Below are 25,974 nucleotides of genomic sequence, written 5' to 3'. Positions count from 1 at the left end.
TAAAACATGAAAAGCAGAAATGTCTTTAGTCAATAAACTTTACACTTTTCAAGTTATTTAGGCTTGTCATAAGAAAGGGGTTGGGTTGAATAGTTATTGACATTTCCGCTTTTCATATTTTATTAATTTGTAAACCTTTCTAAAACATAATTCCAATTTAACATTATAGGGTATTGTGTGTAGATCAGTGACACAACATCTAAATGTAATCCATTTTATATGCAGGCTGTAACACAACAAAATGTGGAAAAAGTCAAGGAGTGTGAATACTTTCTGAAGGCACTGTGTGCAGGCGTCTATCTCTAGTGCTGCCTCAATCTCTAGGCTTTGGCAAATGTAAAGTGTAGTCTATAGGATATTCAATTAATTATCTGAAGTCTATATAGTCTGTTTGTCTGGACCTCAAATTATCTCACAATCATTTAGAATGTAGAGGCAGGAATGGTGAAAGTTTTCCAATGAAAGTTATGAAGGTATCAACATTGCTCACTAGGTAGCGTTATATCCTTGGGTAGATGGATGATTGAACCGCAAATGACTGAACATGGATTCATAGCGTGTGTTCGTAAATTCACTCTGGATTGCCACGGTGCGTTTAGTTAGAATGCGCTCTGGGCGTTTGTAAATTCAGAGCGTTGTCAGATTGTCCGTTCATAAATTCAGAGCGTTGTCAGATTGTCCGTTCATAAATTCAGAGCGTTGTCAGATTGTCCGTTCATAAATTCAGAGCGTTGTCAGATTGTCCGTTCATAAATTCAGAGCGTTGTCAGATTGTCCGTTCATAAATTCAGAGCGTTGTCAGATTGTCCGTTCATAAATTCAGAGCGTTGTCAGATTGTCCGTTCATAAATTCAGAGCGTTTCGCTCTCCGAGTAGAGCGTTCTGACATCACAACCGCAGTCAAGCACCCAAGCTAACTGGCTAAAGTTGTCTCGCTTGCCAGCTACTTCCAGACACAAACGAGAGCACACCTCACTCTGACCATTTTACTCGCCCCAGCAGAGCTGGTTAGGCTGTTTTCATGTTATCTAGAGCGTTTGTGACTGTAACTATGCTGCTGGCAACAATTTAATAACGTTTTTTGCCGACGTTTACTGACACTGGTCATATTCAACAGGTGTTGCGCATTCCTCATTTCCTCGGTTATTCTGCGCTCTGCCACACTCAGACGAGAGTGCTCTGAAATCGGAGTAGATAGCCAGAGTGATTATATAGGCTATAACATTGATAGGCTAATGAAGTAGACATTTGGAGTAATTGTATCTAATTCTTTACAATGACTTTACAATGTTCTTCAGTCCCAATTGCACACTCTATTTTCTGTGATTTGAACACACAGCACCCTCAAATAGAGTGAGCCACCAAAAAAAAATTAAACAATGGAGCAAATGCGTCATAGGTCCTTTTGGTAATGATAAGGTAAGTCAGTTGTACCAAAGATACTGATAACTAACCCCATTTGCCTTGTGGTTGTACTGTCAGTGAGGCCGTATTCCTCCAAATCAAAGGACATATACACTGGGTGCACAACACATTAGGAACACAATCCTTCTTTAACCTGTCTCCTACCCCTACAAGATATGAAACACAACGGAGAATTGTTACCATATCGACGATGATACATGATTTATGTGCATGACACGCATATACGTTTACATCAACCATAATAAGCCTTTGTTGATATTCATTCAGGAGCGACAGCTGCGAGGGGGTTGGGATGGAAGGTGGAAACAATATATTATATAATGCATATGCAATGTGATTGTGCAGTTACTACCAAAGAATTACCACATCACGAAAAAAATAAAACGAATCAATGCACATAATACTAATGTATAGATAACCTACATTTAATTCATGATGTAGGCAATTCTAGCCTAATCTCATCATACATTTGTTAACATCTTAAATCAGTGTTAAAATGGTTCATTTGAAAACAACTGGACGTCCTTTGTTACAGTAGTGGGCTACTTGTTGTTTTGTTACTATTTTGTTACAACGTATCTAAGGAATATCCATCAGAAACCATATATTGCTGTCATTGGTCGAATGAAAAGAAATGCAGCATTTACACCAATCGGAATAGAACGCGGTGTAAGCGTTTCCTCCTCCATACAAATTGAGAATTTCCTTAATCGTCACATAAATTATGGGTTATGGCCAATAGTTATAGCCAGTAACAACTAGGGGGTAGCTAGGCACTGGAGCGTAAAGTTTTTGAATTGACCGACGCAGACTGAGCTGTCACAGTCAGCCTGTTTCTTTACCGCCTGCTATGTTAGGTTACAGTCTGGCAAGTGTGGAAGAAGTCACAGTCAAGAGACTCAAGAAGCTTGAGTTGTGGCTAGCGACCCGACTTAGATTATTTACCACAGTTTTCACTAGCTAGCTAGCCTAGTTAGCTACTTTAACCAACGTTAGTTAGGTTAACAATGTCGTTCATTATGACGAAGAAAAATAAATTCAAATTTAAGGTAGATTTCGAGTTGGACGAACTATCTTCTGTTCCCTTTGTCAACGGGGTCTTGTTCTGCAAAGTACGGCTCCAAGACGGTGGCTTTACTGAAGAGTCCTCTCGGTAAGAAACTGCCCTTTCTATTTCATTAAGCTAGTTTACGTTAACAGTTACGTTAAGCAACTCAGGGAGACACAGAGGTGCGACTCGATCGTGGTTAGTTTACTGGCAGTGAGTGGCATTGATCAGTTAGCCAACATTAGCGAGCTAGCTAGCGCCCACACTCAAGAAGACAGTGTGAATATGAGTGATGTGACTGAATAATCTTTGTTGCTAACTATTAACATAGCAAACAATATCGAAATGAATCAATTATAGAATATGTAGTATTCACAATTGTATGTTGTTTTTACCTCATGTTTCTTATTTTAGTATAGTTAGCTACCATGGTAGTTAATCTGTCATCTTGTTTTGACTGATGGTGAAGCTGCTTGTCTGATTGATCTGACTGACACCAAAAGACCACCGGTCACGACGTGTGAGGCTTGCTTGATCTATGATATCTGACAATGTATGTACCTTAAAACGTTGAACAAAACGTTTGGCAACTGAAGGTCACTAGATTTCCAATATGAAATGCCTAGAAAATGTGATTTATTTATCATTTTGTTATAACCAATAGTCCAATATCTCAGACTTTAGACTGGCTAGGTTCTTATTGATCAGACTAGTAGTTGCAAAAACTTGCACATCATTCATCCCCAATCCAAGCCTATTTTCAAGGTAAAATTGGAGATATACTTTCATATAACCACACCTGCACACCATTTTTTAAATGTAAAAAAAATAAATATGTATTGTTGTCTATAACTTATTTTCTTTGGTGCAAATAAATTAAACCAAACAATAACACAAGCTCTAAACATAACAAACACCCATTAAACACTTAATGGGTGCTGAAAAAATCTCCTATCTTACATTGAACAACAACAGTTTCAATAGCCCCCATATGAGACTTCAAAGGATGACCCATACAGTTCCAAAAATCTCATTATCTCAATCACTCAAAACATCAGTTGATCAACAAGAACTGCTCGCTCTCCAAGGATCCAGAGCCATTGAGACGGCTAGACAGATATGACCTGGTTTAAAATCAGATCAGTCAAGTTAACAGCATCTTAACAACTTTCTCTGATGTCATCCATTCACACCCTGGAGCATCCCATCCTCAGGATAGGACTTTGTCCATTACATTTTGAACACTCTTTTCCAGAGTGACTCAGAGTGCATACATTTTCATACTTTCTCCACACATGTCGTTGTGTTGCTGGTTCGAGCCAAGGGGGGAGCGAGGAGAGGGACAGTGGCAATACTAAAGTGCCTATAAGAACATCCAATAGTCAAAGGTTAATGAAATACAAATGGTATTGAGGGAAATAGTCCTATAATAACTACAATCTAAAACTTCTTATCTGGGAATATTGAAGACTCGTGTTAAAAGGAACCAGCAGCTTTCATATGTTCTCATGTTCTGAGCAAGGAACTGAAACGTTAGCTTTCTTACGTAGCACATATTGCACTTTTACATTCTTCTCCAACACTTTGTTTTTGCATTATTTAAACCAAATTGAACATGTTTCATTATCTACTTGAGGCTAAATTGAATTTATTGATGTATTATATTAAGTTAAAATAAGTGTTAATTCAGTATTGTTGTAATTTTCATTATTACAAATGCATATACTTTTTTTAATCGACCGATTAATCGGTATCAGCTTTTTTGGTCCTCCAATAATCGGTTTCGGTATCGGCGTTGAAAAATCATAATCGCTCGACCTCTAATGATGACACACCAGATGTGTTTGATGGATCGTGGGAAAAGAGCAGGAACAGGCTTTTGTAGGCTACAGTCCAAGCTATGTCTTCCAATGGTGCGACTGCTGTCGGCATCCAAAGATGATCCAACCTGAATAAACGCTTGGAGGTAAGGATGACATCAGTGGTGTAGTCTACGGCGATACGGATATCACTTATTATTGATATCTACATAGCGCATTGATGTGAATCACACTGCTGCTCTCTCATTTAGCTATTTGCACCCTACGGATTGTGGTTGTTGTGGATGGCTGTTCACAAATCTAAATGTATATTTGAACCCAATAATGGTTGAATTCAAGAAGTTTAAGCTGCCTATCAATCAAATGAAACCAGTGGACAGCCAGTGAAAAATGTGCTCTTGCAACAGCTGCATAGTTCAGATCCAAGCCTATGGAATAAAAGTGGGGCTTTTATTGCTCAATCTAATTCATGCTGATGAAAAAGAAAATCCATAGGCCTAATGGACACATGCTCAAACTTGCACACCTTTGATAGACGTAAAGGGGCAATCTGTAGTTGCTGCATCCATTTTCAGACTTATAAATTATAAATTATATATATATATATAGCCATTGCTTCTTGAAGAATATAACTTAGAAATCCCTCATGAGCTTAGTTCAACTGTCACACTCCATGATAACCCAAAATATAACCATGTTTTATTCCAATGTTTGGTAAACATTGTAAATGTAAACAAACACGGTATAGCCTCATAATGTCGCTAAAACAATGTTTTTTATACAATGGATGCATAGCTCTGTCTATTAATCTGAGAGTGGTTACATTTCTTCCAGGCCCATCCTTCAGCTTTTTACCAAAATAGAGGCGGGGCGATGATTTTGTTATTGTTTCATCTGTGGATTTTCCCTTTAAACAGCTGCATATTATGAAGATATCAAAGTGTCACCAACAAAAAGGTAAACAATAGGCCTATAGCAAATGCAGCATATGACATTCATTTTTCACATGTAAATAGCACTTATTCAGTAGTGCTCAAAGCTTGCCATTCCATGAGCGCAGTATTTATTTTTCAACTCGAATCAATGAGCCCAATCAGTCCTCCATGAGAACAAAATCATAAACAACAGAGTAGGGCTGGCTAATACATCCTTAGTTTTGGGGTCGTTCTCAGGTAAGACAATTTGGCTAATCTATACTTCCATATTTCCAAGTCCTACTCTTGAAGATCAAGGGGTAAAACATGTATTGGAATGACTGGAATTCTGATGGTTCTGACTGATTTTTAATGTAAAGATATCATTTAATCGTATTATTATATGTAGTAGAAAGCAATGGGTTAAAAAAAAGCCTACATAACCAACCCATAAAGTAAAATTTAACATCCATATATGGCCAGCTATGTAAACTTTAACATTGATTTCTCCTGCAATAGATTTTTGTTTTCTTCGAATGCCTCTTAAGGGGAAAGTAATCCAAAAGTAATGAAATGTAATCAGATTACGTTACTGAGTTTGGGTAATCCAAAAGTTACGTTACTGATTCCAATCTTGGACAGGTAACTAGTACCTGTAACAGATTACATTTAGAAAGTAATACCCAACCCTGCTCATATCAACCCACTCAACAGCACGAGCAGGATGGTACTTAAATGAGTCACTCTGGAAAGTAGTGGATACACATCTGGAGCAAGTGTCAGCTCCTAACGTCGACTCGGTTGTCATTCCCCGAGTGACTTTGCCACGGCAACTGCCTGCATTTTTCCAATCATGTAAACATACCATAGAAATAAGAATAAATATTACGGGCCTCCCCATTCAAGTCAATGATGGCATAATGGGTGGACTGGCGGCCATTGCGAGTGTACCTATTCATGGGTTGACTGACAATGTCAAGAAAATCATGTGCGAGCTTCTGGATGGCCAGATTGCTAGCAAGAATAACAAGAAACTGCCATGTGTGGAATCGCAAGTGTCTCGTTTCAGCTTGTTTCATATTGTTATTGATACTGTGTCTTGTTTTGAGGTGTTTTGACTGATTCCATGTCAATGCTAATATTTTGGACAGAAACGGATGTAACTAAGGCTAGGAATGTCAATATAATCAAACTAACAAGGACAATGATCACAAGTCAGTCATAATGCAAGCTAAAAACACAGAGCCTAACATTAGCTAGATAGGTAGCTAGCTAGCCAGCTGCTAGGAAGATGTCATGTCATGCCACTGGAGGAGTGGGTGAGTGAGTGACTTTTTCCCCTCATATCGTTTTTCGGTGGCTATACACAGCTAGAGATGCAAGTGTAATTTGGTTAGCTAGCAAGAACTTGAACGACTGTTAGCATATCTCTTGCGTTCACAAATTCCCTCTGGCTATCTACTCTGATTTCAGAGCACTCTCTTCTGAGTGTGCCAGAGTGCAGAATAACTGATGAATTTATGAACGCACAACACCCGCTGAATATGACCATTGTCAGTAAACTAGGGCTTTCACCAACTAAATCGATTGGTCAACATTTTTAAAGTGTATTTTTTCATATATAGATAAATGGGGTTTTAATAAAAATCAACTATATGCATTGAGCTTGTCGGACGCTTTAAGCTTACTGTTTGCTGAAATAAGACACAAATGCCGCAAGAGGGAGCCAGAGATCTAGATAACCAGAAGGGAAAAAACCTCAACCTGACCCAACCATTATCCGCCTGCTCTTGCTGGCTTTCACATATTCTGCCATTACTCTCCTGAAGTTGCCATAAAGGAGTCAGCAACCTTTCTCATGTAGAATGCCAATTTATCTTACCATTTCTACTGATCTGTATGCCAGTTATGGTTTTCATGTGCAAATTTTCGTGGAACAGTTTAATTTAATTTATAATAACATCTTATAATAACATCAAAATTCTATCCAAATCTAACTGAAAATGATACAAACCTAAAAACTAACTTCAATTGCCATTGCCAACTATGTAAAAATAGCCTACATAAAGCCAACAAATAAAAACATTACAGCCTGCAGGGACAAAATATCCTGATAAAAATAAATATCCTTTTATATGACATTGGCTACGCATGGCCTGTCTGCAACTAACTTAAAACATTGTATTAACTTGGGTCCGGCCCGAAGCTTGGCTAGCGAACTTGCAACATTGTAGAAAATATTTTGGTCCGAGTTTCCCGCCAGTGAGCTCGGGACAGACACAAGTGTAGGCTATTTGTGCAAGGGATAAGAAGCAGTGCTTGAGCTCCTGTTCCTTTTATAGAATATTATCTCAGAAGTATTGTGGTACCAGCACCAAAAATTAGTACCAGAACCTATTTCAGTCCAAGTCGAGCACTGATAAGAAGTAATCAGGTAGGCCTATTTTATGATGTTTCCACTGGATCAGAGCATGACATTTTTCTCTTTCGAAAGGGAGATTTTTTCAAATACATTGAGGAACTATTGTAATTCTCAATGGATGTAAAAACAGACTTCATTGAAGAAAACATTATTTTGAAATACATTAGTGGTGGTGGATTAAGCCAGTCAGAAATTCTATCTCCAAATAGGCACATTTATATGCCTACATTTGTGCTCAGGCAAGATAGTCTTTTAAGGTGATACTGCCCCAGCAGAAACCAGGGCATTCATACTTCTTGTGCTTTGCTGATCAGAGCTGTTGTGAAGGTAGTTGTCAAGGAAGGTAGTTTTATCTATGAAGGATTTACTGCCCCCACCTACCGTCAACCAATCATGTCATTGTGGAGCTATACAGAGGCCTCCGCATTGTTACAACATTTGGGAGGCGCATGGCGATTCAGTACGGAGCTTGATTTGTCCTCTGCATGCCTCTGGAGGCTCTGCAATTGCGTCAAAACGTCCTTATGGAGCCTCTGACCACATTTTCTGATGTATGTAACCTTAGTGTATGTAAACTTCCAAATTCAACTGTATATATATATATATATATGTAAACTTACGACTTCAACTGTGTGTGTATATATATATATACACACACAGTTGAAGTCGTAAGTTTACATACACTTACGTTGGAGTCGTTAAAACTCATTTTTCAACCATTCCACTAATTTCTTGTTAACAAACTATAGTTCTGGCAAGTCAGTTAGGACATCTACTTTGCACATGACTCAAGTCATTTTTCCAACAATTGTTTACTACAAGTAATAGTTAGTCAAGAACACTCTAGAGAACATGTAAACTGCCTAACCAGCTCTGCTACGGCGAGAAAAATTATCAGAGTGAGGTGTGCTCTCATTTGAGTCTGGAAGAAGTTAGAAAGCTAGCTAACTTTAGCCAGTTAGCTTGGGTGCTTGGTTGGGAATTTAGCCTGTTAGCTTGGGTGCTTGGTTGGGACAAGCATGCAGTGGTAGGCAAGCTGCAGAAGGAAGAGTAGCCTACAATTCCACAGGGTAGCCTAGTGGTTAGAGTGTTGGACTAGTAACTGGAAGGTTGCAAGTTCAAATCCCCAAGCTGACAAGATACAAATCTGTCATTCAGCCCCTGAACAGGCAGGTAACCCACTGTTCCTAGGCCTTCATTGAAAATAAGAATTTGTTCTTAACTGACTTGCCTAGTAAAATAAAGGGGAAAAAATCAGTGCAATTTTGACGGCCAACTAGCTGAAAAAGTTTGAGAGGGTTTATCTAATGTTCCTTCGTTAGATTTGAACTCATCTTGCTCTGGTTAGCATTAGTTGTTGTTCTTGTTGTTGTTGATTTGTATAACTGAGGGAGAGACTACCTTTGAATGGTAAAGTTCCCAAAGTTAAGAGGACTCCTGTGGTTTTTACATATTTGCAGATATCGATTCAGTTGTATTTTGTGTTTTTTGGCGAATACGTTCTAATGATCTAAAGTCTCGCTGTTGCAACTGCCTGTAAACACACAGTCCAGTCCACTGAATGATGGCAGGCCCATGTGGGAAGTGGCTTGTTTGTATAAAGGCCTACTGTAGCTCTGATTGCCTATGGCGCACCGTTCTGTCTACACTCCCGTTCTGGACGAGACAGAAGTTTTTTATTCGGTTTTATTTACTGCAGTGTCTATTGATTGTCTAAACGCATGGCCAGAAAAGCCCCAGTATACATAATTCACAAACATTCTAAGAATTTATGAAAATGTTAAAATGACTATATCTAAGTGCTCGCTTGTCAGAAAATGTTTTTAAAAAGTGTAATATTCTTCCTCGGGGTGTATATGAACATATTTGAATAAGATCAGTTCCACTTTAAATGACACCCTTTTAAATGAGTGGATTCTGCTATTTAAAAGCCACACCCTTTGCTGACAAGTGTATAAAATTGAGCACACAGCCATACAATCTCCATAGACAAACATTGGCAATAGAATGGCCTTACTGAAGAGCTCAGTGACTTTCAACGTGGTATCGTCATCGGGTGCCATCTTTCCAACAAGTCAGTTCGTCAAAGTTCTGCCCTGCTAGAGCTGCCCCGGTCAACTGTAAGTGCTGTTATTGTGAATTGGAAATGTCTAGGAGCAACAACGGCTCAGCTGCAAAGTGGTAGGCCACACAAGTTCTCAGAACAGGACCGCCGAGTGCCGAAGCGCGTACCGCGTAAAAATCGACTGTGCTCGGTTGCAACACTCACTACTGAGTTCCAAACTGCCTCTGGTAGCAACGTCAGCACAATAACTTTTTGTCAGGAGCTTCATGAAATGGGTTTCATTGGCCGAGCAGTCTCACACAAGCCTAAAATCAACATGCGCAATGCCAATTGTCGGCTGGAGTGGCTTAAAGCTCGCCGCCATTTGGACTCTGGAGCCGTGGAAACGCGTTCTCTGGAGAGATGAGTCCCGCTCCACCATCTGGCAGTCCGACTGACTAATTTGGCGAATGCCAAGAGAATGCTACCTGCCCGAATGTATAGTAACAACTGTAAAGTTTAGTGGGGGAGAAATAATGTTCTGAGGCTGTTTTTCATGGTTCGGCTCTTTATTTCCAGTGAAGAGAGACCTTAACTCTACAGCATACAATGACATACTAGACAATTCTGTTTGGTGAAGGCCCTTTCCTGTTTCAGCATGACAATGCCCCGTACACAAAGCAAGGTCAATACAGAAATGGTTTGTTGAGATCGGTGTGGAAGAACATGACTGTTGTGCACAGAGCCCTGACCTCAACTCCATCGAACACCTTTGAGATGAATTGGAATGCAGACTGCAAGCCAGGCCTAATCGCCCAACATCAGTGCCCGATCTCACTAATGCTCTTGTGGCTGAATGGAAGCAAGTCCCCGCAGCAATGTTGTAACATCTAGTGGAAAGCCTTCACAGAAGAGAGGAGGCTGTTGTAGCAGCAAAGGGTGGGACCAACTCCATATTAATGCACATGATTTTGTAATGTAGTGTATCTTGTTTTGTAGAAAAATATGTTTTTCCATCTTCTTAGGCTCATCCGAACATACACACACACACACACACAGGCCATTAGCCTCCTCTGAGTCACTGAATGTGTGATGGAAAAGCAGCATTGTAAGTGATATGTGATTATTTAAAATACTTTTTACGAGTACCTATCTGCTTTGGCCGACAGCTATTTTTACCTCTCCTGCTCCACAGTTGAGAATCATCAACTATTTATTTAACCTTTATTTAACTAGGCAAGTCAGTTAAAATAACACATTCTCATTTGCAATGACAGCCTAGGAACAGTGGGTTAATTGCCTCTTTCAGGGGCAGAACAACAGATTTTTAACTTGTCCGCTCGGGGATTCAATCTAGTAACCTTTCGGTTACTGGCCCAACACTCTAACCACTAGGCTACCAAACTATATGTTTGTCACCTGCATTAAGGCTGAAACACCATATATATCCCTTGTTCTAAAGAGTCAATGCGTGTTCTTCACCACCATGGTATTTCAGAATCTATCATTCACTTACTTCGAGCATGGGAGAGTTTGTGTTCTTTTACCTTCAGGGCATTTATGTTCTGTGGCGTAACTGTCACACCCATTCCAGAGAACAGCACACAGGATCTTGTCATTAACTGTGGTGTCTTTATTGACATATATTTATTTTAGCCATGAATCAGATCTAGGGATTAATGTGTATTGTAGCTGAACATTCCAATCAACTGTATGTGTGCGCATGCGTGTGCATGTGTGTGTGTCTATCAGGATTGGACTCAATTCAAATTGAAGGCAGTCAATTCAGGAAGTAAACTAAAATGAGAAGATATTTATTTGAAAAGATTTGTCTATACATGATCTATGTGTTTTCAGTCTTGGGGTTATTTTGCTATAAGTTATGTATGTGTGTCTTCTCCAGGGAGCAGGTCCAGGCTAACTGTGTGCGCTGGAGGAAGAGGTTCTCCTTCCTGTGTAAGATGAGTGCCAACGCTGGGACAGGAGTACTGGACCCCTGTGTGTGCCGGGTGTCTGTGCGCAAGGTACAGGACTCACTACAACAACTCTGTCAAAGCAATGTGAATGCTGTGTCAAGTTTAACTGCCTACAAGAATAGTCCAACTACTACGTATAGGTCTACTACTACTACTGTAGATTCTAGAACAGTCTACTAATAGGTCTACTACTGTAAATTCTAGAACAGTCTACTAATAGGTCTACTACTGTAGATTCTAGAACAGACTACTATTAGGTCTACTACTACTACTGTAGATTCTAGAACAGTCTACTAATATGTCTACTACTACTACTGTAGATTCTAGAACAGACTACTATTAGGTCTACTACTACTACTGTAGATTCTAGAACAGTCTACTAATAGGTCTACTACTACTGTAGATTCTAGAACAGACTACTAATAGGTCTACTACTGTAGATTCTAGAACAGACTACTAATAGGTCTACTACTACTACTGTAGATTCTATAACAGACTACTAATTGGTATACTACTACTACTGTAGATTCTATAACAGACTACTAATTGGTATACTACTACTACTGTAGATTCTAGAACAGACTACTAATTGGTATACTACTACTACTGTAGATTCTAGAACAGACTACTAATTGGTATACTACTACTACTGTAGATTCTAGAACAGACTACTAATTGGTATACTACTACTACTGTAGATTCTAAAACAGTCTATTAATAGGTCTACTACTACGACTGTAGATTCTATAACAGACTACTAATTGGTATACTACTACTACTGTAGATTCTAGAAAAGACTACTAATTGGTATACTACTACTACTGTAGATTTTAGAACAGACTACTAATTGGTATACTACTAGTACTGTAGATTCTAGAACAGACTACTAATTGGTATACTACTAGTACTGTAGATTCTAGAACAGACTACTAATTGGTATACTACAGGATATGTCAGGATACATCACTGACACCTTTGCTGCAAGTGTGTTTTAACAAAAGTGTTTCTGTAGCTTCGTTGTTGTTACACACAAAGATGGTCATTTTGGATTGATAACTACTTTCCCTTACCTGTTTTTAGGAAATGAAGGGTGGAAAGACCTTTGCAAAGGTAATATTTTGCACTTGAATTCATAGTCCCTAGTCCCTAACCAAGTTATACTGTATAAAAAGAGCTGTGATGAGAACAACAACTTTAACGCAATGATTTTTATCTGCAACAAGTCAATTTGGTGGAAACACACCAGTGGTGAGAAAATTCGCATATTTTCTTTAATGCCGATTTTGTTTAATATCCGCATGAAAATCTATCGCCAATTGGATGGAAACCTAGCTAGTGATAAACTAGGCATACTGGCATTTTAGAAGTAAATAAATAACTGAACATTCTTATCCTAATACAAATGACTGTTAATCATTTAACACCTGATATGAGAATACCACTAAAGAATTAGGTCACCACTACCGCATGACTCATTCTTAAAAGGATAGTGCATTGATAGTATGGGAATACTTCCTAGTTTTTGCCCACTACAGTAGCTTCTTATGTTTGTGATTGTTATAAGCAGGCTCTGGGTCTACTACTACAACAGAGTGCTCTGTATTACAACTCTGTGGAACTGAGGCTCTGTTGCCAAGCTGTTTCCATAAACCTGAATATATCTGTTCTCACTCTCCTCTGTAGCTGGGTTTTGCTGACCTGAACCTGTCAGAGTTTGCTGGCTCTGGCAGCACCACGCGGCGATGTCTACTAGAGGGTTACGATACCAAGAACACCAGACAGGACAACTCTATACTCAAGGTACAGTTCAGTCCAGTTAGACAGGCCTCCAGAACATTCCCACCAGTCCACAACTCCCTTCAGGAAGTTACAGTACGGGACTAGAGTCTGTCCTACTATGCCACACCCTACTTGGCTCTGTTCACTCTAGAATGGGTTGCTCTACTTGGCTCTGTCTACTACTCTAGAATGGGTTGCTCTACTTGGCTCTGTCTACTACTCTAGAATGGGTTGCTCTACTTGGCTCTGTTCCATTACTCTAGAATGGGTTGCTCTACTTGGCTCTGATTCTACTACTCTAGAATGGGTTGCTCTACTTGGCTCTGTCTACTACTCTAGAATGGGTTGCTCTACTTGGCTCTGTCTACTACTCTAGAATGGGTTGCTCTACTTGGCTCTGTTCCACTACTCTAGGATGGGTTGCTCTACTTGGCTCTGTCTACTACTCTAGAATGGGTTGCTCTACTTGGCTCTGATTCTACTACTCTAGAATGGGTTGCTCTACTTGGCTCTGATTCTACTACTCTAGAATGGGTTGCTCTACTTGGCTCTGTTCCATTACTCTAGAATGGGTTGCTCTACTTGGCTCTGATTCTACTACTCTAGAATGGGTTGCTCTACTTGGCTCTGTTCCACTACTCTAGAATGGGTTGCTCTACTTGGCTCTGTTTCACTACTCTAGAATGGGTTGCTCTACTTGGCTCTGTTCCACTACTCTAGAATGGGTTGCTCTACTTGGCTCTGATTCTACTACTCTAGATTGGGTTGCTCTACTTGGCTCTGATTCTACTACTCTAGAATGGGTTGCTCTACTTGGCTCTGATTCTACTACTCTAGAATGGGTTGCTCTACTTGGCTCTGATTCTACTACTCTAGAATGGGTTGCTCTACTTGGCTCTGTTCCACTACTCTAGAATGGGTTGCTCTACTTGGCTCTGATTCTACTACTCTAGAATGGGTTGCTCTACTTGGCTCTGTCTACTACTCTAGAATGGGTTGCTCTACTTGGCTCTGTCTACTACTCTAGAATGGGTTGCTCTACTTGGCTCTGATTCACTACTCTAGAATGGGTTGCTCTACTTGGCTCTGATTCTACTACTCTAGAATGGGTTGCTCTACTTGGCTCTGATTCTACTACTCTAGAATGGGTTGCTCTACTTGGCTCTGATTCTACTACTCTAGAATGGGTTGCTCTACTTGGCTCTGTTCCACTACTCTAGAATGGGTTGCCCTACTTGGCCCTGTTCTTACTACTCTAGAATGGGTTGCTCTACTTGGCTCTGATTCTACTACTCTAGAATGGGTTGCCCTACTTGGCTCTGTTCCACTACTCTAGAATGGGTTGCTCTACTTGGCTCTGTCTACTACTCTAGAATGGGTTGCTCTACTTGGCTCTGATTCTACTACTCTAGAATGGGTTGCTCTACTTGGCTCTGTTCCACTACTCTAGAATGGGTTTCCCTACTTGGCTCTGTGTCTACTACTCTAGAATGGGTTGCTCTACTTGGCTCTGTTTTACTACTCTAGAATAGGTTGCTCTACTTGTCTACACTGGGACTACTGATCTGAAATGTGCCTGGATAGGTGAAAAGCCTGTTACTAATGAGTGGTCATGAGGGAGAGGAGAGAAAGGGAACCGCGTGAGGTTGTTGAGTCATAGCCAACATAGCTGAGTATTGGCACACATTGGGAGAAAGCTAATTGTTGGTTGTCACCCTGCCCTGCCCCCTAGTCACCATATGTTTACTAGTGTGTATGGGTAAACAGTCAGTAACTAGGGGTGTAATATCACTCAGTACAGTTCAGGATGAAGTATCCTAATGATGCAACTGTTCTGACATGTGCATGAAGACAGGCAGGTCTGGGCCTGCGATATAGGACAGGCACCTGTAACCCTGTGATTGGGTGCTGTAGATGTTTTGGGTAGAAGTTGTACTTAGAAACATGTCTAGGATCAGCTTACCTATCCTAAATACTAACCTGAAACGGTGAAAGGGGAAAAGACGAAACTGACCTTAGATCAGTGTCAAGGGGCGACTTTATTATATTTCATAGGGCCTGTGGATGTGTATGATCCCTGCTGACATGGGTTTTCTGTCACCTCTGTCACAGGTCGTCATCAGCACACAGCTCATGTCTGGGGACCCCTGCTTTAAAACGTAAGTTAACCTTCTTTCAATCCTTTTGGTGGGTTATGCCACAAACATTTTTAGGACTTAGCATTGTAGAAATTAATGCAGTTTTGGATAATGAATAAGTATAGGTAAGTAGGAAACATTGATGTGATTGGCAGACAGCCTGACCACAGACACATAGAGGAAACCAACTGCACATTGAGCATCCTGTCTCTGAGTACACGCAAGAAACTCTTGAGTCACAGAAACAAAGGAGACTAACTTCCGTCCCCGTAAGTCACTTTGGATAAAAGCTAAATGGCTAAATGTTTCTCTCTATTTGAAAGTCCATGTAGATCAACAAATGGTCATACAATCATGGTATATATTATATAAAATGTTATGGTTATTTTGGGTATCTTGTGTGGGCATAGTTTCCTCAGCACTACATCAATTATTTGAAGACAAAGAAAGTTGTGGACACAATCTAACCGACTTCTGCCATTGAACATGAATAGAGACAGTTCTATTGTTTAGATGGTCTTAGGAGAACTTCCCAACAGAATGTGTCTGGTCTCTGTTGATAGAAACAACTGATTTGAGACCAGCTCAGACCTGAATGAAAACATTCTGAGCTAAACGCCACAGCAGACCCAGGAACAGTAGTCAAAAAGACCATGACGTTCCCACACACTCCTGCCAGTGCTGAGAAGATGTGTGTTTGGATGGCTATACCTTTACTGTGAATACACACACACACACACACACACACACACACACACACACACACACTCTGTCTGAATCACACACTTGCTATTACACCACACCTCGACACACTATCTATCAACTGGCTGAATTGCACAGTGGATGCAATATACTGTAGCCTTTATATAGCCTCTATAGAGCTGCTATAGAGCCTCTATAGAGCCTTCATAGAACTGTTATAGAGCCTTTAGAGAGCTGTTAAAGAGCCATTATGGAACTGTTATAGAGCCGTTAGAGAGCTGTTATAGAGCCTCTATAGAGCCATTATAGAACTGTTATAGAGCCTTTAGAGAGCTGTTAAAGAGCCATTATAGAACTGTTATAGAGCCGTTAGAGAGCTGTTATAGAGCCTCTATAGAGCCATTATAGAACTGTTATAGAGCCTTTAGAGAGCTGTTAAAGAGCCATTATAGAACTGTTATAGAGCCTTTAGAGAGCTGTTATAGAGCCATTATATAACTGTTATAGAGCCTTTAGAGAGCTGTTAAAGAGCCATTATAGAACTGTTATAGAGCCTTTAGAGAGCTGTTATAGAGCCAATATAGAACTGTTATAGAGCCTTTATAGAGCTGTTATAGAGCCATTATAGAACTGTTATAGAGCCTTTAGAGAGCTGTTATAGAGCCATTATAGAACTGTTAAAGAGCCTTTGGAGAGCTGTTATAGAGCCATTATAGAACTGTTATAGAGCCTTTAGAGAGCTGTTATAGAGCCATTATAGAACTGTTATATAGCCTTTAGAGAGCTGTTATAGAGCCATTATAGAACTGTTAGAGCCTTTAGAGAGCTGTTATAGAGCCTTTAGAGAGCTGTTATAGAGCCATTATAGAACTGTTATAGAGCCTTTAGAGAGCTGTTATAGAGCCATTATAGAACTGTTATAGAGCCTTTGGAGAGCTGTTATAGAGCCATTATAGAACTGTTATAGAGCCTTTGGAGAGCTGTTATAGAGCCATTATAGAACTGTTATAGAGCCTTTGGAGAGCTGTTATAGAGCCTTTAGAGAGCTGTTATAGAGCCATTATAGAACTGTTATAGAGCCTTTGGAGAGCTGTTATAGAGCCATTATAGAACTGTTATAGAGCCTTTGGAGAGCTGTTATAGAGCCATTATAGAACTGTTATAGAGCCTTTGGAGAGCTGTTATAGAGCCATTATAGAACTGTTATAGAGCCTTTGGAGAGCTGTTATAGAGCGTTTATAGTCTGTTTAGAGCGGACAATAAAAACCCTTTGTGTCTGAGTGTGGTAACTGAGTCACAGAGGAAGACAAGCCAGAGAACAAACAGACAGACTCACGATATTGTACTCACTAGTATTGAGCCTGGTATCATTTGACTATGTAGGTGGAAGGGGGGGGATGGATTCTAATATACTGCTGGGATCTAGATGCCAGGAAGGATTCCGAATCAGTCCCCACATACACATTGCATGTTGAGTTGGTTAGTGTGGGAGGGTTGCCTTGGCTGAGGCCTCTGATAATGCAGTGAACTGGAGAGATGGTTAGTGTGGGAGGGTTGCCTTGGCTGAGGCCTCTGATAATGCAGTGAACTGGAGAGATGGTTAGTGTGGGAGGGTTGCCTTGGCTGAGGCCTCTGATAATGCAGTGAACTGGAGAGATGGTTAGTGTGGGAGGGTTGCCTTGTCTGAGGCCTCTGATAATGCAGTGAACTGGAGAGATGGTTAGTGTGGGAGGGTTGACTTGGCTGAGGCCTCTGATAATGCAGTGAACTGGAGAGATGGTTAGTGTGGGAGGGTTGCCTTGGCTGAGGCCTCTGATAATGCAGTGAACTGGAGAGATGGTTAGTGTGGGAGGGTTGCCTTGTCTGAGGCCTCTGATAATGCAGTGAACTGGAGAGATGGTTAGTGTGGGAGGGTTGACTTGGCTGAGGCCTCTGATAATGCAGTGAACTGGAGAGATGGTTAGTGTGGGAGGGTTGACTTGGCTGAGGCCTCTGATAATGCAGTGAACTGGAGAGATGGTTAGTGTGGGAGGGTTGCCTTGGCTGAGGCCTCTGATAGTGAACTGGAGAGATTCCAGCACAACACCTTAATGCATTCGTAAAGTGCCGGAGTGTCTCTGAGGTCTCCTCTGTGTGTGTGTGTGTGTGTATTGTGTGTGTGTGTGTATTGTGTGTGTGTGTCTTACTGAACTGTCCTACAGAATATAACTCACACAGAGTGTGTGCGTTGGACATATTTCAGAGCTCTGTGGAAAGAAAGCCAAGGCTTTATCGTAAGAGAAGAAACCACTCCAAAACTACTGACATCACACCCACACCTCCTCACATTCATCACATAATGTCACTCTCGCTTTCTCCCCTCTCTGTATCTCTGTTTAACTTTCTCTCCCCCTCTCTGTATCTCTGTTTAACTTTCTCTCTCCCCTCTCTGTATCTCTGTTTAACTTTCTCTCCCCCCCTCTCTGTATCTCTGTTTAACTTTCTCTCCCCCCTCTCTGTATCTCTGTTTAACTTTCTCTCCCCCTCTCTGTATCTCTGTTTAACTTTCTCTCCCCCCTCTCTGTATCTCTGTTTAACTTCCTCTCCCCCCTCTCTGTATCTCTCTGTTTAACTTTCTCCCCCCTCTCTGTATCTCTCTGTTTAACTTCCTCTCCCCCCTCTCTGTATCTCTCTGTTTAACTTTCTCTCCCCCCCTCTCTGTATCTCTCTGTTTAACTTTCTCTCCCCCCTCTCTGTATATCTCTGTTTAACTTTCTCTCCCCCCCTCTCTGTATATCTCTGTTTAACTTTCTCTCCCCCCTCTCTGTATCTCTGTTTAACTTTCTCTCCCCCCTCTCTGTATTTCTGTTTAACTTTCTCTCCACCCATCTCTCTCTGTTTCTACTTCTTCCTCACTTTCACATTTTCTATCCCTCTATATCTCACTTTGCCTCTTCTACATCATTTTAGTCCACCCCCTCTCCCCTCATGAATTAGCCTCGTTCACCAGAAAAATAAAAGAATTGAGAGACGTGGTGGTTTCCTGTGTTGTAAAAGAAGTGAGAGACGTGGTGGTTTCCTGTGTTGTAAAAGAAGTGAGAGACGTGGTGGTTTCCTGTGTTGTAAAAGAAGTGAGAGACGTGGTGGTTTCCTGTGTTGTAAAAGAAGTGAGAGACGTGGTGGTTTCCTGTGTTGTAAAAGAAGTGAGAGACGTGGTGGTTCCTGTGTTGTAAAAGAAGTGAGAGACGTGGTGGTTCCTGTGTTGTAAAAGCGGGGTTATTAAAGAGCAGAAGAGCAGCTAACCGGAAATATAGCTTATGAAAACCTTTTAGGATCTTATTACAGATCAGAACTTCTGATAGGGTATTATTAATGTCCTCTACTGTGATTAATGTCCTCTACTGTGATTAATGTCCTCTACTGTGATTAATGTCCTCTACTGTGATTAATGTCCTCTACTGTGATTAATGTCCTCTACTGTGATTAATGTTCTCTACTGTGATTAATGTCCTCTACTGTGATTAATGTCCTCTACTGTGATTAATGTCCTCTACTGTGATTAATGTCCTCTACTGTGATTAATGTCCTCTACTGTGATTAATGTCCTCTACTGTGATTAATGTCCTCTACTGTTATTAATGTCCTCTACTGTGATTAATGTCCTCTACTGTGATTAATGTCCTCTACTGTGATTAATGTCCTCTACTGTTATTAATGTCCTCTACTGTGATTAATGTCCTCTACTGTGATTAATGTCCTCTACTGTGATTAATGTCCTCTACTGTGATTAATGTCCTCTACTGTGATTAATGTCCTCTACTGTGATTAATGTCCTCTACTGTGATTAATGTCCTCTACTGTGATTAATGTCCTCTACTGTGATTAATGTCCTCTACTGTTATTAATGTCCTCTACTGTGATTAATGTCCTCTACTGTTATTAATGTCCTCTACTGTTATTAATGTCCTCTACTACGATTAATGTCCTCTACTGCGATTAATGTCCTCTACTGTGATTAATGTCCTCTACTGTGATTAATGTCCTCTACTGTGATTAATGTCCTCTACTGTGATTAATGTCCTCTACTGTGATTAATGTTCTCTACTGTGATTAATGTCCTCTACTGTGATTAATGTCCTCTACTGTGATTAATGTTCTCTACTGTGATTAATGTCCTCTACTGTGATTAATGTCCTCTACTGTGATTAATGTCCTCTACTGTGATTAATGTCCTCTACTGTGATTAATGTCCTCTACTGTGATTAATGTCCTCTACTGTGATTAATGTCCTCTACTGTGATTAATGTTCTCTACTGTGATTAATGTCCTCTACTGTGATTAATGTTCTCTACTGTGATTAATGTCCTCTACTGTGATTAATGTCCTCTACTGTGATTAATGTTCTCTACTGTGATTAATGTCCTCTACTGTGATTAATGTCCTCTACTGTGATTAATGTCCTCTACTGTTATTAATGTCATCTACTGTGATTAATGTTCTCTACTGTGATTAATGTCCTCTACTGTGATTAATGTTCTCTACTGTGATTAATATCCTCTACTGTGATTAATGTTCTCTACTGTGATTAATGTCCTCTACTGTTATTAATGTCCTCTACTGCGATTAATGTCCTCTACTGTGATTAATGTCCTCTACTGTGATTAATGTCCTCTACTGCGATTGATGTCCTCTACTACGATTGATATCCTCTACTGTGATTAATGTCCTCTACTGTGATTAATGTCCTCTACTGTGATTAATGTCCTCTACTGTTATTAATGTCCTCTACTACGATTAATGTCCTCTACTGTGATTAATGTCCTCTACTGCGATTGATGTCCTCTACTACGATTGATATCCTCTACTGTGATTAATGTCCTCTACTGTGATTAATGTCCTCTACTGTGATTAATGTCCTCTACTGTTATTAATGTCCTCTACTACGATTAATGTCCTCTACTGTGATTAATGTCCTCTACTGTGATTAATGTCCTCTACTGTGATTAATGTCCTCTACTACGATTAATGTCCTCTACTGTGATTAATGTCCTCTACTGTGATTAATGTCCTCTACTACGATTAATGTCCTCTACTGTGATTAATGTCCTCTACTGTGATTAATGTCCTCTACTGTGATTAATGTCCTCTACTGTGATTAATGTCCTCTACTGTGATTAATGTCCTCTACTGTGATTAATGTCCTCTACTGCGATTGATGTCCTCTACTACGATTGATATCCTCTACTGTGATTAATGTCCTCTACTGTGATTAATGTCCTCTACTGTGATTAATGTTCTCTACTGTGATTAATGTTCTCTACTGTGATTAATGTCCTCTACTGTAGATCTGTGCAGTCAGTTCTAAGGTTGTTTTTAGGAAGGGAAGGGTCATGTTATGTCATAAAGGTTGTAGGCAGGATGGTTGTATAAGATGTGTTTATACCATTTAGCCAGTCACTTTCAAATGACCGTATGAACAAACAGATGGACATCCTCAAACCAACCAACAACTGTACATGATAGCAAGTAGGTTTGGAACAGGTGTGTGGGGTGTTGGGTTTGGGTTGTAAAATGGTTTAGGGTGAATGTCAATGTCCCTGTGTCCCCTTTAGGCCACCGTCCACAGCCATGAAACTGGGCATCCAGCAGGCAGAGGCAGGGTGTCTCTACGAAGACAGGAAGGGAGGGGACACCCACACACCCTGCCTCCCCATACCAGGTACACACACACCCTGCCTCCCCATACCAGGTACACACACACCCTGCCTCCCCATACCAGGTACACACACACCCTGCCTCCCCATACCAGGTACACACACACCCTGCCTCCCCATACCAGGTACACACACACCCTGCCTCCCCATACCAGGTACACACACACCCTGCCTCCCCATACCAGGTACACACACACCCTGCCTCCCCATACCAGGTACACACACACCCTGCCTCCCCATACCAGGTACACACACACCCTGCCTCCCCATACCAGGTACACACACACCCCTGCCTCCCCATACCAGGTACACACACACCCTGCCTCCCCATACCAGGTACACAGCCACACCCTGCCTCCCCATACCAGGTACACACACACCCTGCCTCCCCATACCAGGTACACACACACCCTGCCTCCCCATACCAGGTACACACACACCCTGCCTCCCCATACCAGGTACACACACACCCTGCCTCCCCATACCAGGTACACAGCCACACCCTGCCTCCCCATACCAGGTACACACACACCCTGCCTCCCCATACCAGGTACACAGCCACACCTGCCTCCCCATACCAGGTACACAGCCACACCCTGCCTCCCCATACCAGGTACACAGCCACACCCTGCCTCCCCATACCAGGTGCCTCCCCATACCAGGTACACACACACAGCCACACCCTGCCTCCCCATACCAGGTACACAGCCACACCCTGCCTCCCCATACCAGGTACACAGCCACACCCTGCCTCCCCATACCAGGTACACAGCCACACCCTGCCTCCCCATACCAGGTACACAGCCACACCCTGCCTCCCCATACCAGGTACACAGCCACACCCTGCCTCCCCATACCAGGTACACGTGCCTCACCATACCACACACACACACACACACACACACACACACACACACACAACACACACACACACACACACACACACACACACACACGACACACCTCCCCATACCAGGTACACACACACCCTGCCTCCCCATACCAGGTACACACACACACCCTGCCTCCCCATACCAGGTACACACACACCCTGCCTCCCCATACCAGGTACACACACACACACACACACACACACACACACACACACACACACACACACACACACACACACACACACACACACACACACACCCCACACACACCTCCCCATACCAGGTACACACACACCCTGCCTCCCCACACACAGGTACCAGGTACACACACACCCTGCCTCCCCATACCAGGTACACAGCCACACCCTGCCTCCCCATACCAGGTACACAGCCACACCCTGCCTCCCCATACCAGGTACACACACACACCCTGCCTCCCCATACCAGGTACACACACACCCTGCCTCCCCATACCAGGTACACACACACACACACACACACACACACACACACACACACACACACACACACACACACACACACACACACACACACACACACACACACACACACACACACCCTGCCTCCCCATACCAGGTACACAGCCACACCCTGCCTCCCCATACCAGGTACACACACACACACACACACACACACACACACACACACACACACACACACACACACACACACACACACACACACCCCTACCTCCCCATACCAGGTGCACACACACACCCTGCCTCCCCATGCCAGGAACAAACACACACAAACACCCTGCCTCCCCATACCAGGTACACACACACAAACACACACACACACACACACACACACACACACACACACACACACACACACACACACACACACACACACACACCCTGCCTCACACACACACACACACACACACACCCCCTGCCTCCCCATGCCAGGAACAAACACACACAAACACCTGCCTCATACCAGGTACACACACACACACACACACACACACACACACACACACACACACACACACACACACCACACCCCCCCTTACCAGGTACACACACACACCCTGCCTCTCCATACCAGGTACACACACACACCTGCCTCCCCATACCAGGTACACACACACACACACACACACACACACACACACACACACACACACACACACACACACACACACACACACACCACCCTGCCTCCCCATACCAGGTACACACACACAGACACACACACCCTGCCTCCCCATACCAGGTACACACACACACCCTGCCTCCCCATACCAGGAAAACACACACACCCTGCCTCCCCATACCAGGTACACACACACACACACACACACACACACACACACACACACACACACACACACACACACACACACACACACACACACACACACACACACACACACACACACACACACACACACACACCCCGCCTCTGGGTACCAGGAAAACACACACACACACACACACCACACCCTGTCTCCTCGTACACACACCCTGTCTCCCAATACACACACACCCTGTCTCCCCGTACACACACACCCTGTCTCCCAATACACACACACCCTGTCTCCCCGTACACACACACCCTGTCTCCCAATACACACACACCCTGTCTCCCCGTACACACACACCCTGTCTCCCCATACACACACACCCTGTCTCCCCAAACACACACCCTGTCTCCCCATACACACACACCCTGTCTCCCAATACACACACACCCTGTCTCCCCGTACACACACACCCTGTCTCCCCATACACACACACCCTGTCTCCCCATACACACACACCCTGTCTCCCCAAACACACAGCCTGCCTCTGCGTACCAGGAACACTCACCCAAACACGCACATCCCGCCAGCTCTGGACACTTTTGAATTGATTTACAGCAGTATGGCAGGATTGAACCCTGTTATTCATTAATCATTCGTGCTAATGTTGTGCTGATGTTGTGTCAATGTTGTGCTGCTATCCCCTCCTGCTCAGAGCCCCCAGGGAAGTGTATGTCTGTTCCTGATGAGCCGAGAGCATCTGGCCACTCTAGAACATCCAGCTATGCCAGCCAACAGTCCAAAGTGTCAGGTATCTAAACACCACGTCTGAACCAGATATTATTTACAAAAGGGTTCGACCTATTATGAATTAAATAAGATTATGAATAGTATGTATGAATGTCTGAAAAGCCATAGCTTGCCCTCAGAGTTATCTTTGTGGTTGTGAAATCTGTCTCCATTAAGTGTCCGCCACTGTCATGTGGAGTGTAACATTGCCTACTCGTTCCCCATAGGCTATAGCTCAGGTCACTCACGTTCCTCCAGCCTATCAGAGCTCACACACAAGAGGAACCCCTCAGCAGGCTCCGCCTCCACAGGCATCGGCAGTATTCCTGAACCCAGCGTGGACCGGGGGGCTGAGAGGGAGACCCGCTCTACACCTCCTGTCTCTGTCACCTGTTCCTGCTCCCCCGTGCCTGAACACCCCCCACCCCCGCAAAGAGCTCTGCCTCCTCAGAGAGACTCAGCAGGTAATATCTACACACTTACTCACCTCTGACCTTTCAACCTGAACACCCCCCACCTCCCCCACCCCCACACAGAGCTCTGCCTCCTCAGAGAGACTCAGCAGGTAATATCTACACACTTACTCACCTCTGACCTTTCAACCTGAACACCCCTCCCCCACCCCCCCACAGAGCTCTGCCTCCTCAGAGAGACTCAGCAGATAATATCTACACACTCACTCACCTCTGACCTTTCAACCTGAACACCCCCACACAGAGCTCTGCCTCCTCAGAGAGACTCAGCAGGTAATATCTACACACTCACTCACCTCTGACCTTTCAACCTGAACACCCCCACACAGAGCTCTGCCTCCTCAGAGAGACTCAGCAGGTAATATCTACACACTCACTCACCTCTGACCTTTCAACCTGAACCCCCCCCCCCCTCCCCCACCCCCACACAGAGCTCTGCCTCCTCAGAGAGACTCAGCAGGTAATATCTACACACTTACTCACCTCTGACCTTTCAACCTGAACACCCCCCCACAGAGCTCTGCCTCCTCAGAGAGACTCAGCAGGTAATATCTACACACTTACTCACCTCTGACCTTTCAACCTGAA

At 42.7% G+C, this 25,974-nt stretch overlaps 1 protein-coding gene across 4 annotated transcripts in view; it reads left to right on the top strand.

Annotated features, from left to right (window-relative positions):
* Window positions 1-2,137: 2,137 nt before the first annotated feature.
* LOC118372516 (protein FAM102B-like) overlaps window positions 2,138-25,974 on the top strand; it is a 32,168-nt gene continuing 8,331 nt past the window's right edge. Inside the window, exons 1-8 of one of the 4 annotated variants that reach the window (XR_008077094.1) lie at window positions 2,138-2,578; window positions 11,577-11,697; window positions 12,730-12,759; window positions 13,333-13,449; window positions 15,541-15,587; window positions 21,860-22,026; window positions 24,840-24,935; window positions 25,141-25,377. Coding sequence is in view for 1 of the 4 variants with exons in the window: in XM_052476350.1 (XP_052332310.1) it covers window positions 2,433-2,578; window positions 11,577-11,697; window positions 12,730-12,759; window positions 13,333-13,449; window positions 15,541-15,587; window positions 21,860-21,966; window positions 24,840-24,935; window positions 25,141-25,351 (875 nt within the window). In the remaining 3 variants the exon portion in view is untranslated. The remainder of the gene's footprint in view (window positions 2,579-11,576; window positions 11,698-12,729; window positions 12,760-13,332; window positions 13,450-15,540; window positions 15,588-21,859; window positions 22,027-24,839; window positions 24,936-25,140; window positions 25,378-25,974) is intronic. The other 3 variants (XR_008077095.1, XM_052476350.1, XR_008077096.1) reach the window with 3 other exon arrangements.

This window comes from Oncorhynchus keta, chromosome 23 (genome assembly GCF_023373465.1).
Source record: "Oncorhynchus keta strain PuntledgeMale-10-30-2019 chromosome 23, Oket_V2, whole genome shotgun sequence".
Classification (NCBI taxonomy): Eukaryota; Metazoa; Chordata; class Actinopteri; order Salmoniformes; family Salmonidae; genus Oncorhynchus; species Oncorhynchus keta.
Note: the sequence above shows the minus strand (reverse complement) of the source record. Positions and strands in the feature narration are given on the sequence as shown.